The sequence below is a fragment of the Centroberyx affinis genome, unplaced genomic scaffold (genome assembly GCF_046629955.1).
Source record: "Centroberyx affinis isolate AG114_WGS23_722 - 3 ecotype Tasmania unplaced genomic scaffold, CSIRO-AGI_Caff_v1 ptg003710l_1, whole genome shotgun sequence".
NCBI lineage: Eukaryota > Metazoa > Chordata > Actinopteri > Beryciformes > Berycidae > Centroberyx > Centroberyx affinis.
Genome location: NW_027281600.1, coordinates 43,426 through 57,991, shown reverse-complemented (window position 1 = coordinate 57,991; position 14,566 = coordinate 43,426). Strand labels below are relative to the sequence as shown.

The window sequence follows — 14,566 nt, the reverse complement described above, 5'->3', positions numbered from 1 at the left end:
GATGAATAGATCTGCTCGCTCCCTTCCATCTCATTATCCTCCTTTATCTGTTTTATGGATTTACACGGCTCCTCAACATACGCTGACATGCGGTCGATGGAGCCAGTGGGTAACGAAGATGTAGGCTAACATTTTTAATTTTCCCTGATTGTTCATTTCCCCTTTTTCTCCGACGTCTTTAGTTGCTTTGCGTTGTTTATGGGATGTTGCAGAGTAGTTGTGGCTTTTATCACTAGAGACAGATCGAAATGGAGGCATTTGTTAACAAATGTAAAATCAGGAAGTTAAAATAAGGCCTACTAGCTTTCTGCTGTTTCCCCTTGAGTCTGTGGCACAGTTGCATCTTTTCAAACTAGGGCATCAACATCATCTAGCCTACTTCTATCAAATCTTTCCCTGGCAATGCTCCTAACAGTCATCAAGTTGAAGTTCCAGTAGGCTATAGGACTGCTGTAATGCCAGTGGGAACGAGCCTGTGAACTGCTTGGCGTGTTCGTATCAATACCTTGTGTAGTATACACTCAAGCTAACCCCCTGATTTAGGCTGATGTTTTTGGCTCCCAGATTCACAGTTATTTGAAATAGACATCTCAGAGTAGGGAAATGACAGCTAGTCGAAAGCAGGCTAATGCCTCAGTCTTTTAGCTCTGACTCACCTGTCAACATACTGAGAGATGGCATTGTCATAGCTGAGCCTTTCTTCAGGGTGTGTGTGTGTGTGTGTGTATGTGTGTGTGTGAGAGAGAGAGACAGAGAGGAACAGAGTTGCTTGAGTGCAAATGTACTGTATGTGTGTGAGTGAGTGCATGCTGGCATGAGCGTTTGTGTGGACCTGCCAACTATGTGCACACCGTGTGCTGGAGTCCCTGTCTGTCTGTGTGTATGTGTGTGTCTGTGTGCATGTGTGTGTGTATGTGTGTGTGTGCAGATTAGAGGAGCTCTGGAGGGTGGGTTTCATGTCTCAGCAGGTCACAGATGATCAGATTAACTGAAGCAGGGCTCCAGCCTCCAGCTGGATTAGCAGCAGGGACCAGGACTCTGCAGGTGCCTCACAACAATCCCGTGGAGACACTTCGACCATCACCTCCCCAAAACACAGCAACAACAATGACACAAGCACACACAGGGTGGGACGGTAGCCTCAGCCGTCAGCCAGATGCCCATAGACTTTGTCTGTCCCATGGAAGTTCTTTTCTCTTCTGTAAATCATATTTAGCTGGTGAAATAATGCAGATGACTGGTGAATGTTGAAATCCTTCACCCACTGTGAGCGGTGGACAAAATTTAGTTTCTTACCCTGTATGTGTATATCTCACAACTCTTGAAGTGGTACTAGACACACAGAATGTAGTGCCTCTTGTGCCAAAAATACCATGACTGATCTTAATGTAGACTACCTTTTTTACAGGATGTCCCTCTCTTTTGATTGTAGTACACTTTATCAAGGTTTTCTTTGATTTGGGCCACTGTAAAGAGGAATAAATTCAGTCTTTATTTCTCAAAGTCTTCTCTGTCACAGCCATGTATTCAGAGTAACAATGCCAGTGTCCCTGCCTTGGTATAAATAGAGCTGGTCCAGTTTTCACTTTGAGTTCAGACAGACAGCATTCACATCTCCCAGTACTGCCTGAGCTGCAGTTTGAGCTAACCGATCGCTAGCTGCAGTGCCAGTGCTGCATGATAGCAACACCAGCATGTGATTTTCAGCTGATGCGCAACATTCTGCGAATATTCAGACGCGGCCAACTTCACCACATTGACAAACAAGGACACAATATTTCAGCCCATGGAAAAACCTCTGTCAAAATGTTCAATTTGCGTCTCTTAAAAGAAGATAAATGGATGCAATTAGTTGCTCACTATTCTTGGGGTGTGGACACGTTTAGTTCAGACAGGCTTCAATACACACCTCAGATGGAGATGGGTGTGTTTGTTTTTTGGGGCCTGTGGGAGAGGGATTCCTGCCATGTGTGTCCCAGTGCAAACAAGCAAGAAAAAAACACCATCTATCTTCCTTCCCTTACCTTTCTCTCTCTCTCTCTGTCTCTGTCTATCTCTGTCTCTCTCTCTCTCTCTGTCTCTTTCTCTCTCTCCCTCTTTGGGTAATCTCAGGCGTGTCAGCAACAGTGCTACTCCTCCATCTGTGGGATTACGGCTGGTGAAACAAAGGCACTTAATTACTGCTGAGGCAACACAGTTGTGTGTCTGTGTCTGTGCATGTGCATGTGTGTGTTAGATGTGAAAGACTTGAGAGAAGAAAGAATAAAACACACTCTTGTTTCTAAATTACCTGGTCTCTGTCCTTGGCACTAAGGATGGATCTTGTTTGTATTCACTCATATTATCGCTAATTGTTCTGTGATCTAATAGCCCATGTGTGTACACTACTATAGCCTTGAAGTGTAGCAGAGAAGGCCACTGTGTAATCAACCCTCGATACATGAACACATAAGGCATTCAAAGATGAGAGGAGGACAGTAGAGGATACAGTTGGGAAGGGAGGTGCGGGGTTGCCTCTACAGCTTTACATTAAAACGACTTGTCCTTACCCACTGGAAGTCACTGTTTCTTGTTCTCCATTACCAGCCCAAATGCAAGCAAAAAGCCTTCGGCTATCATTTCATAATGGATTTTCAGTGTTTCCTGGTGTCGTGGAGCCTCACCGCTTCAAACGGATCCATTAGTCCAAACGGATCCATTAGAGTCCAAAAACAAAACAGGATCCTTGAGAAGGAGCACTCTCCTTGTTTGAGGATGAAGGGAAGCCCTGTCCATGTGCATCCAGCGCCTCCCCTCTCTACCGGGTGCTGGGATCAGTGGGTCTGCCTTTTTTCGGCCTTCTGAGCACAGGAGTGCCTGTCCTCTTGGCTTCTCATTGCTGGAGGCTTTCACTAAAGTGGTTTCCCCATGGCCAGTTATAGGCTGACCCATAACCTGCTATTAGTGCCCCTGGAAGAGACACGGGGATGGGGCCACAGCAGGCAAACTGAGAAAGTGACAGAAAGAAGAGAAAGAAAGACAAGAAATTATGTATTTAACCCTTCACTTAACCAGGAAGGTTGCTTAAGAGCAAATCCTATTTACAACGATCTCCTAGGAAGAGGCAAAAGAGGCAGAGAATTGGTGGTTAGATTAAATAAAATGTAAAGATAAGACAAAAAAAACTAAGGCACAGCAGAGAGATAGGTAGGCGAAAGAGGAAAAAGGTGGGAAAGGTAACAAATAGCAGAATATTTTGAATCTTTCTGTAGATGTGGAGGCGAGGCAACACCTACTGGAACAGATCATTCCAGAATCAGGTCCAGTAGGTGTTGCAGTCCAAGAATGGCTCTTATTTGGATATTTGTAGCATGGTATATGGCCATTTTTGTATGTAAATGAAGCACTGAGCAGAACCACACTCAGTGCAAGAAGAGAGGGGACGAGCAGTGGGTGTATACAACAACAATGCAAATGACGTAGCATTAATGGCAGGATATAAATGGCACATAGACAAGACAAGGCAGAGAAAGAAAAGAGGGGTATATGAGGAAACATTGAGAGGCAAGGAGAGAGAGAGTGTGCCTTGCCCCCCCCCCCCCACCCCTCGCTGGTCAGTGGGGATACAACAGGTTCTTCGGCTATGCTCTAAGGGGATTACACATATCGCAGGCTTCATGTCAGAAAAATTAGTGTCAGTTTCTCACAGTGGCCCTCCTCCTCTCGCGCTGAGAAGGACAATCGGATAAAGGGGGGGGTAGAAGACTTTGTCACAGTGTCTCCATAGGGTACAGCCATCTAAGACCTGATGCTCCGGGATATACCAGGCACAAATGTAAGCACTACAACATACAAGACCTGCTGTAGATGCCTGTATGGGTGTTTCACTGACCTTGTTTTTTTTTTTACCCAGGGAATATTTGCTGTGCATGCACCCTCTTTTTCAGCAATACACTGCTTCACACTCATACTGTTACAGGGATTAGTTAGATAGTTGTGGGTTGAAGGAGGGGAGAGCATCTCTTGTTCACCCAGATTTTCCCTGCCAGTCTGGGGATTTGAACCAGCAACCCATCCAGTCGCAAGCCCACCTTTCTGACCTTTAGGCTAGCACAGCCTAGACTGTACCTTCAACCTGCCTACTGTATTGCCACAGCCTGATTTGTGCTGCGCCTACTCTTTTCTAAGCTCCCTTCCTGCCATTCTCTTCCTCCCTGATTGTATTTGGTTTTTTCTGGACTGCAATCTGCCAATACTGCCAATCCCGCTGCCATTGATCACGCCATTGAGCGCTGTGCTAGCATGTGGAAGTCATCATGAGGGCTCTGATATGTAAAGCCTGCACAGCCTCTTTCCCCAGCTGGAGGACAGGAGGCTTAATAGAGAAACACACACACACACCACGCCTTCCCTGGATTCTGCACTCATTCATCAACATTGTTGCTCTGTGTGAATTGTTAATATAGGAATGTAAATAGGTCATTTTGAGGTAGCCATCTTGGATAAGAACCAAGCCTCCAGACTTCCCATTAAAGGCGATTGGAACCACTGGGGCATAATATAAAGGCACGTTTCCAGTCGCCTTTACGAGGACGTTTATGGCTCTTCTGTCGGCTGCAGCCTATAGGCAGCCACTCTCTGTCTCTGGCAGGGCAGAGGATAGAGCGCCCATTGAGGGCAAAATGCAAATGTTACAGTGGTGAACGGAGGGGCCCACAACTGAAGCGCTATTCTGCTAAGGGGGTGGAAGACTGGCCCTCTGTGTCTGTGCCACCCACAGACACACCACAGTCATCACTCTGACCATTCAGCCTGGCTGATGGAGGAGGTGGGGGGTCGGGGGAAAAGGGTTTTTGCTACTGATGAAGAGGGGAGGGTGCAGCCCAGGCGAGCGGTGTTAATGCCAGATATACACAGACCATTCGGGCCAGTGTGAATCTTTTCTAGACTCGGGGGCGTGTGGGTGTAATTTGAATCTGAGACCCAGGATCAGTTCCAGGAGGTGTTGCAGTTTAAGAACGGCTCTTATTCAGAGGTTTTTATCATATATGGACAGTTGTGCTGTGATTGCAATTGGAATTTGTCATTTATTTGGGCATCCTGAGCAATGAGGCTCAGCGAGTTAACTTTTTATTGCATTTTTCTAACTTTGGAGGCAATTTTACAGCTGTGGGGGGCCAACAGAAGTAAATGAATGTAATAGAAACGCTGATCCAGGCGCACACACACTGTGCAGCTGACTCACTAGAGAAACTCCCAGTCTTTCCATGCCTGGTTGGCATTGCAAACATATTCATTCTTAAAATTTAGTCTGCTGACAGTGAAGACAGCTAGATATGTAAACACTGACGTCAGTAACATCATGACAGGCGAATAAAAATAACACAGATGTGGTTCACAGACACTTTAAAATATATATGGCCTGCATGGGAACGTGCAGTCAGAAGATGAGTGTTTACCCGCTTAGCCCTGCCTCTGTGTGTATCTATGGGCCATAGTTTGAATATTACACAGCGACAATGTTGTGTTGTCTTTGGGCAGGAGAGATGTTTTCCCCTCCTCAGCACTGTGTCACTGTGTTTGGGTGAATGGGTATTTTTTGCGTTTTATGTTCTTATGCCAGTGTGTTGACTGTGGTAAATGTGTTTTTTTTCTCTCTCCTTGCCAAAGGCTTTGTCGAGGGAGTGCTGTGTCCCTGTGTCTGATTTGGAGCATGATAAGTGGATTGCTGAGGAAAATGAATTTATCTCTTCTTCGATGCCACACATGAAGACAAGGATAAACAGCGTTAAAAGTTCAAGGTTGCCAAGATTTGATGCATGTAAACTCCTCATCGCCTGGGGTTTTGCAGTTAGGCATTTAGCAGATGCTCTTATCCAGAGCGACTCAAAACAGCAGAATAAGGTTAAGTTCATGCATCTCATAACATAACATGCAGCAGCCAATAATAAGGAAAGCACAGGTCAAAATAAGCACCCAAACAGCAGAGTAGGTAAAAAAGACTAACATTTCCTCTTTCCATATTTATGCATCATCAAGAATAGAGACCTACAGAAAAAAGGGTTAAGCAGGTTTTTTTGATAGAATAGAAGCAACTAATGGGCCCTGATTACTAGGGCTATAAAGGGAGTGAGCAAGCCTCAATGGGTTAAGTGAGTATAATCCTAATCTGTTTATGAAATTAGCTGTGTTTATCCCCATCCCTCCTGGATCCACTCTAATGTAAAACACATTTTTAATGACACTGAAACTGTATGGAAACTTGTCAAACAATAAGCTGTATCTTGTAGGTGATAGCCTTGACACTGCTATTATTATTGTTATTGACACTACTACAGCATGGAAACTTGTCAAACAATATGCAGTATCTTGTAAGCGATAGCCTTGGGGATTTGGAAGCGCGTGCCGGCAGTAACGTCTCGTCCCATAAGCTCTTGGACAGAGGATCTATTTAAAGGGAAAATAACCGTTAATTCATCTTTGATCTCTCCTTCATTGTCACTCGTTGTTCAGTGCGTTGCAAAGAGATAATTATCCAATCTGAATCAAAGCTGTTATTAGCGTATCCCACAGCATGGATCATAGCATTTCATACGTGCACGAGGGCAACAGTGCGGCCTACAATGAGAGGTTGCCATGTGAGCGACACTGCTGAAAGGTATAATTTAACCGTGTAGCTATGGCTACACACCGGTGGCTGGCGCGCGAATCACAGAGGTGCCTTGGAGCTTTCAAAGCTCCTTTTCATAAACGGCTGCTCGGAGGCGATGCTCGCGATGAATGGATTTCTGCTCTGCTCCGAGTGGGTGGCTTAGACAGAAGGCACACTGCGCCGAGTCTGTGCGTGTGTGTCTTGCTCTGTGTGTGTGCTCGTGTGTGTCTGGTACCCTCTCGAAGAGATAAGGGTCTGAAACCAGACGATGGCATGGCATTGTCATCGGTCACGTGCGCTGCTTTTTTAGCACCATCATCGTCGCGTCAGGTGGACCCCCTCCGCGCTCGGGCTTAAAGCGAAAGCCATAAGCACTCCCCTTTTTATCTGTGATGCAACGCCGCCTGTGTCGACAGACCTTACCTCATCCTGTGTGCCTCGAATCCCCAAGTGTTGCAGGGAAAAGGTATCGTAAACTGCAGCCAGGGCCCATTAGGAACCTCTGTTGATGATCATTATTATTAATAGCACTCTGCAAAGATACTGTAATTGCCGCATATGCCCATCACTATTACCTGCACAGTTCTCGCAATGGGCCATAACATGTTTTATTAAAGCACAGATTACATCTACGGTATAGCAGATGTTAGACTTTCACCTTTACTCAGAGCTAATCAGAGAGAAGTTATGTGGGTGAAAGCTTTTTAACTGCTGTGCTCAGTACCAATAAATTAACACCTTCCTGAGTTAGATGAATGCTCCATTGTGCGTGTGTGTGTGTGTGTGCGCGCTTTTATGTGTGTATACCAAGACATATATTGTCACTTGGTGATAATCCGAATGTCTGTTCTTCACTATCTGAACACAGCTGTTATTCTTCTGAATGAACTAATTTGTTTATTTGTGCACAACCTAATGTTTTATACCCCCAAAGAATATCACCCATTCATATATTCTTGTTCACTGTTAGACACTAAGATTCCCAGACCTAAGAGTTAGTATAAGACCCTGTGTGAATAACACATTAAATGTGTGTTATTAATTCCTAATGTGTTGTAAGTAACCTTTGACCCCTTAACGCATATGTCCTCTTTCCAACCCATGGTGTTATGAACTTAGTGTTGTCGCAGTACCAGAATTATGACATGGTAAACAAGAAAAACCACTAAGTAATGTGTTACCATTCTTGACTTGGACAGCTTTGCAGACATATTTGCAAAGCGGTTTTGATGTTGGTTGGGTGTCCGTCTTTGTTGACTCTATATGCAAAATAGTTCCACATTTCGCTCCTGGCACCGGTTTTCTCAGCCAGTTTGGGTGGAGTTGAATTTAGTTAATCTTCTTCTCCTCCTCCTCCTTGTCCACACATATACGCCCTCTGGAGGCGACCTTGAAATTAAATTAAATTCAGTTAAAGTATTGAGCATGTATACTGTAGAATTCAATGTTGAATTCAATCTTTCGATTTTTATCAAAATCTGGTTATCATGACAACTTAAGAGGAAGTGCTTCTTTTATTTGCCTCCTTCAACTCTACTTTAAGCTAGAAAGAAAGAAAGGCTGAAAACAAACCAAGCATAACTTATGCAAAGATCAGCCATAATGCCGTGATAGATTGTGAAAACATCAGTGAGAAATGGCTCTCGAAGGTTTGACAGGATGAAAAGGAGAAAGTTTTATGAGTCCAAGGCCTGCACTTAGTGCGGCGGCGCTGGTGCGTAATGAAACACTCTCCCAAGTAGCCTCACCACCACTTACCTCATCACTTCAAATGGGGAATAATGACGAGCCATTGCAGAAAGCATGTATCACCCTCAGGCTATAGATTAAGTGAATAGGGTGCAAAAAAGGAGGTAATGCCTCCACTTTATGTGACAAGTCCAGATAACTGACAGAGTGAGTGTTGAGTGTGTGTATGAATGTTGGTCTGTGTGTTTGCGTGAAACTGGGTGTGTCTGCGTGCATATGTGTCGTGTACATGCGTCTTTTTATGTGTCTGCGTGTGTGTCTGTGATCTCTGTAGGGTGTGATGGTGATGCTGCCCTGCTACCCTGCAGGGCTCAGTCTCAGTTTGGGACGCTGTCCAGAGCTCAGCTTCAGCACCAAATCTCAGACACACACACACACACACACACACACACACAGTCACACCCGCCCACATATTCTCACACACACACATGCACAGTTACACCTGCCCACACATTCTCTCTCACACACACAGACACACAAGACATGTATATATACACTTGTACACACACGCGCACACACACGCACACACACGCACACACACACACACACCTTGGCCGCCATAGTATCAGCGCAAAAGGCTTTGATTAGTTTTGACACCTCTGAGGTTTTTGGTTGGGAGGCGCAGTGCTAACATTATTCCTCTGGTTTGGGCAGTGCTAAACAGAGCTCTGTGTATGTGTGTGTGTGTGTGTGCATGTGTGTGTGTGAGAGAGAAAGAGAGAGAGACAGTCTGTGCATGTATGCCTGCACCCATGTGTGTGGGCCGTTGTGATGCTTATGTGCATGTTTTGTGGCGAGGTGTGATTTGGTATGCGCGCGTGGGCAGGTGTGATTTCTTCTGTGTGTGTGTGTGTGTGTGTGTGTGTGTGTGTGTGTGTGTGTGTGTGTATACACTCCGTGGGAGGAGGGCTATCGATGGCTCGCCACAGCTTTGACACCAAGGTGTGGAGTTCAGTCCTGCCTGAGTCCTGCCCTTCACCAAGCTGCTCTACAGTTTCTGTGAATGTCTAGCTTTCTCCTTGACACTGTAATCATATGTGTCTCACAAGGATATGCAAAAGTCAACAAATGCCTAATTAAGATCTCTGTGTGGTTTCAATATTAAAAGAACAATGACAAAGAAACCTCTAATATCTATAGACATAATATTATCCCTTGTTGAAAAACTTGCTTGTGCTTCAACTTAGTTGAAAGAAAATTAATTATAACAATACCTATATTGTGTTTGATGCTCTGTGGGGTGTCTTTAATATCAGCCAGGAAGGGAGGAACAGCTGGGTTTTATTAGTTATTTTCATTTTGATGATTCGTGGCTATTTACACCGGTAGCCAGGCTTACACCTCCAGCCTCTGCTTGATTAAAAGTTCTGCTCTGTTTGCCTGCATGCTTGACGTAGAAAAACAAGGTCCAACAAGGCCGGCAGTATACACTATAACACAGCGACTAGACACCTCGGCTCCCTATAGCAACGTGAATGACAGTCTTGACTTTTAAGCTTTGTGTTAACACAAATAATTCATCATGCTTTTATCCATTTACATCATGATCCGTGGGATGTGTTCCATCAGTTATGTGCTAAGCTCCTTAATTAGAATAGTAGGAAGAATAATGTAATACTTTATTGATTCCTGTAGGGAAATTTTCTTTCCACTCGCTCCCTCCACGGCTCAGGCTCAGCTACAGAACAGCTAGAGCTGGTAGGGATTCGGTGTCCTGCTCAAGGACACTTTCGCAGGGCGGATGCTTGCCAACACAGGGCCTTGAACCTGGATCTTCTGGTTGAATGGCAGTGTCTCTACTCAGTACACCACCCTGCTAGGATCCTGCCTACCCGGTTTAATGTAATACAGGTCATTCACCCACCAGACTGCTCATATAAGCGTATATGTTATGAATATGACTGGCAGAGATAGACAGCCTCTGCCTGGAGACATGTTGTTAGGCAGTCGCTTCAATATCAGGAATCAGTGCCAAAAAATACCTTGAAATGGTATTTGAGTACCGTACTTGAGTAAATCTACTCAGTCATGTCCCATCACTGTGTGCGCAGTAGGAAAAGCTGTCCTATTTCCTCATGTGACCAGGGAAATGACACGTTGCTAATCAGGCCACTGTGGTATGGCTTTTTCTGCCGCCCCTGCGCTCTGGTGGAGGTGAGAGGTGTTTGGACTGGACAGCAGACTTCCTCATGCTGGACTGATTCACATTTACCTCCGCTCTCCCCTGCCCTCCCTCGCGTTTGCCCCAACACTCCTCTCCACTTCACCCCCCTCTCCTCCTCTCCTCCGCCCTTTCTCTCCTTTGCCTTCCCCTGTTTTCTCCCCTCTGTACTATTTGATACCGCTCCCGTTCGCCCACCTCCTCCTCTCCTCTCCTTTTTTTCCCCCTCTGCTCTCATCTCCTTTCCAACACTCTACTCTGCCCTTCACTTTGTCGCTCCCTCCTGACCTCTCCCCTCTCCTCCACCCACCCTCATCGCAATAAGCGCCGGCAAGGAGAAATCCATATTGGATTATTGTGTGCTTGCCATTAGCCTCTGGGTTGACAGTGTAATTGCCTCCATCCAACAGAGCCTCCGTAAGCCTGACCCAACTGACCCTACATTTGCATCTCCACACAGAATACTGGATGTCATGCACATCGAAAAGCCACAGAGATTCAGTTGTGCTGCAGATGGCTAGTTAGCTAACCACTGCTGCTGGTGGAGCAAGAGCCCTAGCCTTTGTCTATGATTGCCTCCCTGGTCTCCATTTCTGCATTGAATACTGGCTGGTCAGTGTGTCCATGAGGCAGGCTGGAGGGAGACCTGGTAAGGCTGGAGGTAGCTAGCTAGCAAACCAGCCAGTGCTAATGTCAGAGATAGTTATTTATCTTTCATATCAATGTTTCTGCTCCAAGCAGCGAGCTAGCCAGCTACCTGCTGCCCCCACCGGGTCAACACAAACACTCCTCGATGTGTAGCTCACATTATTTTCCATGTTTCACACTCTCTAAGTATGAATATGTATGCTGCCCTTCAGCACGTGATGTTTTGGAGTCTGTGTCACAGTCAGTGCCCAGATATCTGCCCTGTCCTCAGGCAGAGACAGAGCCTATTCATAGTCAGGTTCATTATCTCAAGATAGCTGTGTTTGTTTGTCTGCGGCCTCTAATCTGACTTCATTCTGTTGATCGGAGACTTCAAGTTCTTCACCAACAGGGCTATTAATGAGTTTGTTTCTCTCTCTCCCCCCTCTCTCTCTCGCTGCCTCTCCCCCCCCCCCTCTCCCACTCTCTCCACTTTCTTTCTTTCGCCCAGGGCCGATGCACGCGAGAGAACTGCAAATACCTCCACCCGCCCGCTCACCTGAAGACCCAGCTGGAGATTAACGGGCGAAACAACCTGATCCAACAGAAGACAGCAGCCGCCATGTTGGCTCAACAGATGCAGTTCATGATCCCTGGCACCACCATGCAACCTGTGGTTAGTGCTGGCCTCGCCGCTGTGGGAATTGACTGGCAATGCCTATGACTCACTAGGAAAACAGCAGTAAACTCTGTTGTTGTGCTACACTGTAAAAAGACGGGGCGGAGTTCCTGTTCAAACACATTAACTCAAAAAGTTGCATCAGCTTTTTAAGTATTTCCAACTTATTACAATATATCACTCATTTTATATTTATGAGTTTTGAGGGGTTATTATGGCATATAAAGGTGTCACAATATCACGTTTTGACATCATGGATTTACTAAAAAGTACATTTGTTTTGAGCACAGTTAGCCTTCATGCCAGCATAATTTCTCTCAGTGTTGTGGCCTTGGCGCAAGCTCTGACTTACAAGGAGTGAATGATTCACTGGGAAAATATGACAAGTCGTTGATACGGCTTTCTATTAGTTACTTCTCTGTTATCTATCCCGTCCGGTTTGCCTGTTGTCAAATTACCTCACCGGCTGTCACACTTTTCCCCTCCCACAAGAGCTGTTGAGATGCCCTTGAGCAAAGCACTTAATCCCCTAGCGGTTCTCTTGGAGTTGCTCGGCAGCCAACAGTAGACTGTGGTTGTACTGGGCAGCTGCCAGGTGTGAATGTGTTTAACTGCATCAATGTAAAGCAGGGCGTTGCTGAAAAAGAACATGCTTGCTCAGCAAACTTTCCCAGGATAAATAAAGGTTAAAACAATCCCAAACTCTTTTCTGTCTCTATCTCTCCTTGTTCCCCCTTTCTATCTAAACTTTCACTCCCCTTAGTCTTTCTATTTCTCCGTCCCCGCTTTGCTCCCTCTCTACTTCTCTCCTTCACTCAAGCCCATCCCTTTTTTTCCCCTCTCTTCCACAATCGCTGTCTTTGATTTTCACCCACCACTTCCCACTGTCCCTCCCTCCATCCATCGCTTTACATCTTTGCCCTTTCACCATCTCTTCCTCCTTCCATCTCTACAAATTTCTCTCTTTTCAGCCACCAAAGTCACTCTAAAATTCTGTAAGAATGTCAAATTGAAAAATATACTAAAAGAATGACAGAAATGAATCTAAATCTTGCAAGTTATTAACACGCATTACCCAAATATTGATGCAGTCTGTCTAGTCTAACAGTGCAGCCATGACAGTGTTAAAGGTGCTGGTAAAATGAGGAGAGATGCTGTTAGTAAACTCTCTCTTCTGTCCGTCCACAGCAGACGTTCCCAGTCAGCCAGGGCCTGGGCTCCAGTGCGGGCTTGAGCTACACGCCCTACCTGACTCCCATGTCCCACAGCATGGGCCTGGTGCCCACCGACATCCTGCCCAGCACGCCCGTCATCGTCCCCGGCAGCCCGCCCGTCTCCGTGACCGCCGGCTCCTCCTCCAGTCAGAAGCTGCTGCGCACCGACAAGCTGGAGGTGAACCACCCGATCACAACTCTTCCTCTCAGACAAGCTTGACGGCCAATCATAGCTAATGTTCCCAAGTATCATTGTGGCAGTAATACCCGAGAGGGCGTTCTTCACTGTGATTATGGGTGTGATGGTTGTGCGATCCGTACGAGATGCAGCCGAGTATCGTTTGCAGCACCAGAGCATAATTACAGTGAAAAATGTCCTCAAGGGTATTATGAGTTTTTATACAATAGTTACCAGTATATGTGTACTGTCTGAAGAGTTTTCTTCAAAGTAGTGTATATACATGACATAAAAAGCAAGCAGGAAAAACAATAAAAATCCCTAACTAGCTCCCTGGTTACCACAAGAGTTGGCGTAGCAGCCAATAAAGCACGGCTTTATGGGAATTCTCAGCTCGATTAGAACACATCTTTGACCTCTGAACTGATTTCTTGGATGAAACTATCTGTTGTATAAATTATATCACGACCTGAATGGATACTCTGGGTTTGTTTGAGCATTCCATTTCACTGGCAAATAATTAATGACTTGAAGAATTGGATTTTCAGGTTGCCTTCAAAATACCCAGCTAAACAATTCAGGCTCATAAAAATTCAGTTTGGTCTCATTTTACAATGTAACCACAAAACTGTGATCCTCTCTCTCTCACTACTGTATGACAGTAAGTCATTTATACCACCAAATATCATTACATTAAGATATAGGTAGCAAAGAAGTTCTGTGTCTATAGATGTAGCATTTATTCGTTTGAGAACAAAGGCAAAAATTATTTTATTTTCAGAGAAGAACTCTTTTTTATCGTTGACAAACAGACATGGTATAAGCAGGATGATATGCTTTGAGGTGTCAACACTTGTTACTGTCGGCCAGTGCTTTACCTCAGCATTATCCTTGAAAATCATTTAACGCACGCCTGTTTATGCGTTATCCCTTACAGAAGTGATTAAGGCTTCCATGACATGTATCAGAAACACGAGCCTCCCAAAATAGAGACTGCATGAAACTACAGTGATTTTAATTTTAATGTTGCTCAGTATCTACTGTGGTATTTGCTCGACTGCTACAGTTGGAGTGGGGCAATTACAACAACTTCAACTTATCTCCATCTGCCCCCCGGCAAACCACGTCTCCTCTGAATGAGAATGGCTCGGTAATTGTGAAAGAGTGTATAAAGGGGAGGTTTTTTTCCACTACATTTATGAAGATAAACAATAATCTCCCCAAGACCTGGAGGTGATGCGTAGGTGTGTGCCTGTATGTGTTTTTCTCTGGGAGAGCTATCACTTAGCAACTGAACGAAGTTGGCTCTAATGAAACAGTATCCCTC

The 14,566-nt window shown here is 45.3% G+C and overlaps 1 protein-coding gene across 5 annotated transcripts in view; it reads left to right on the top strand.

Annotated features, from left to right (window-relative positions):
• LOC139662115 (muscleblind-like protein 2a) overlaps positions 1-14,566 on the top strand; it is a 53,995-nt gene that overhangs the window by 22,191 nt on the left and 17,238 nt on the right. For all 5 annotated transcript variants that reach the window (XM_071540717.1, XM_071540715.1, XM_071540716.1 and 2 more), the window contains exons 3-4: positions 11,680-11,844; positions 13,036-13,239. In XM_071540717.1, the coding sequence (XP_071396818.1) occupies positions 11,680-11,844; positions 13,036-13,239 (369 nt within the window). The remainder of the gene's footprint in view (positions 1-11,679; positions 11,845-13,035; positions 13,240-14,566) is intronic.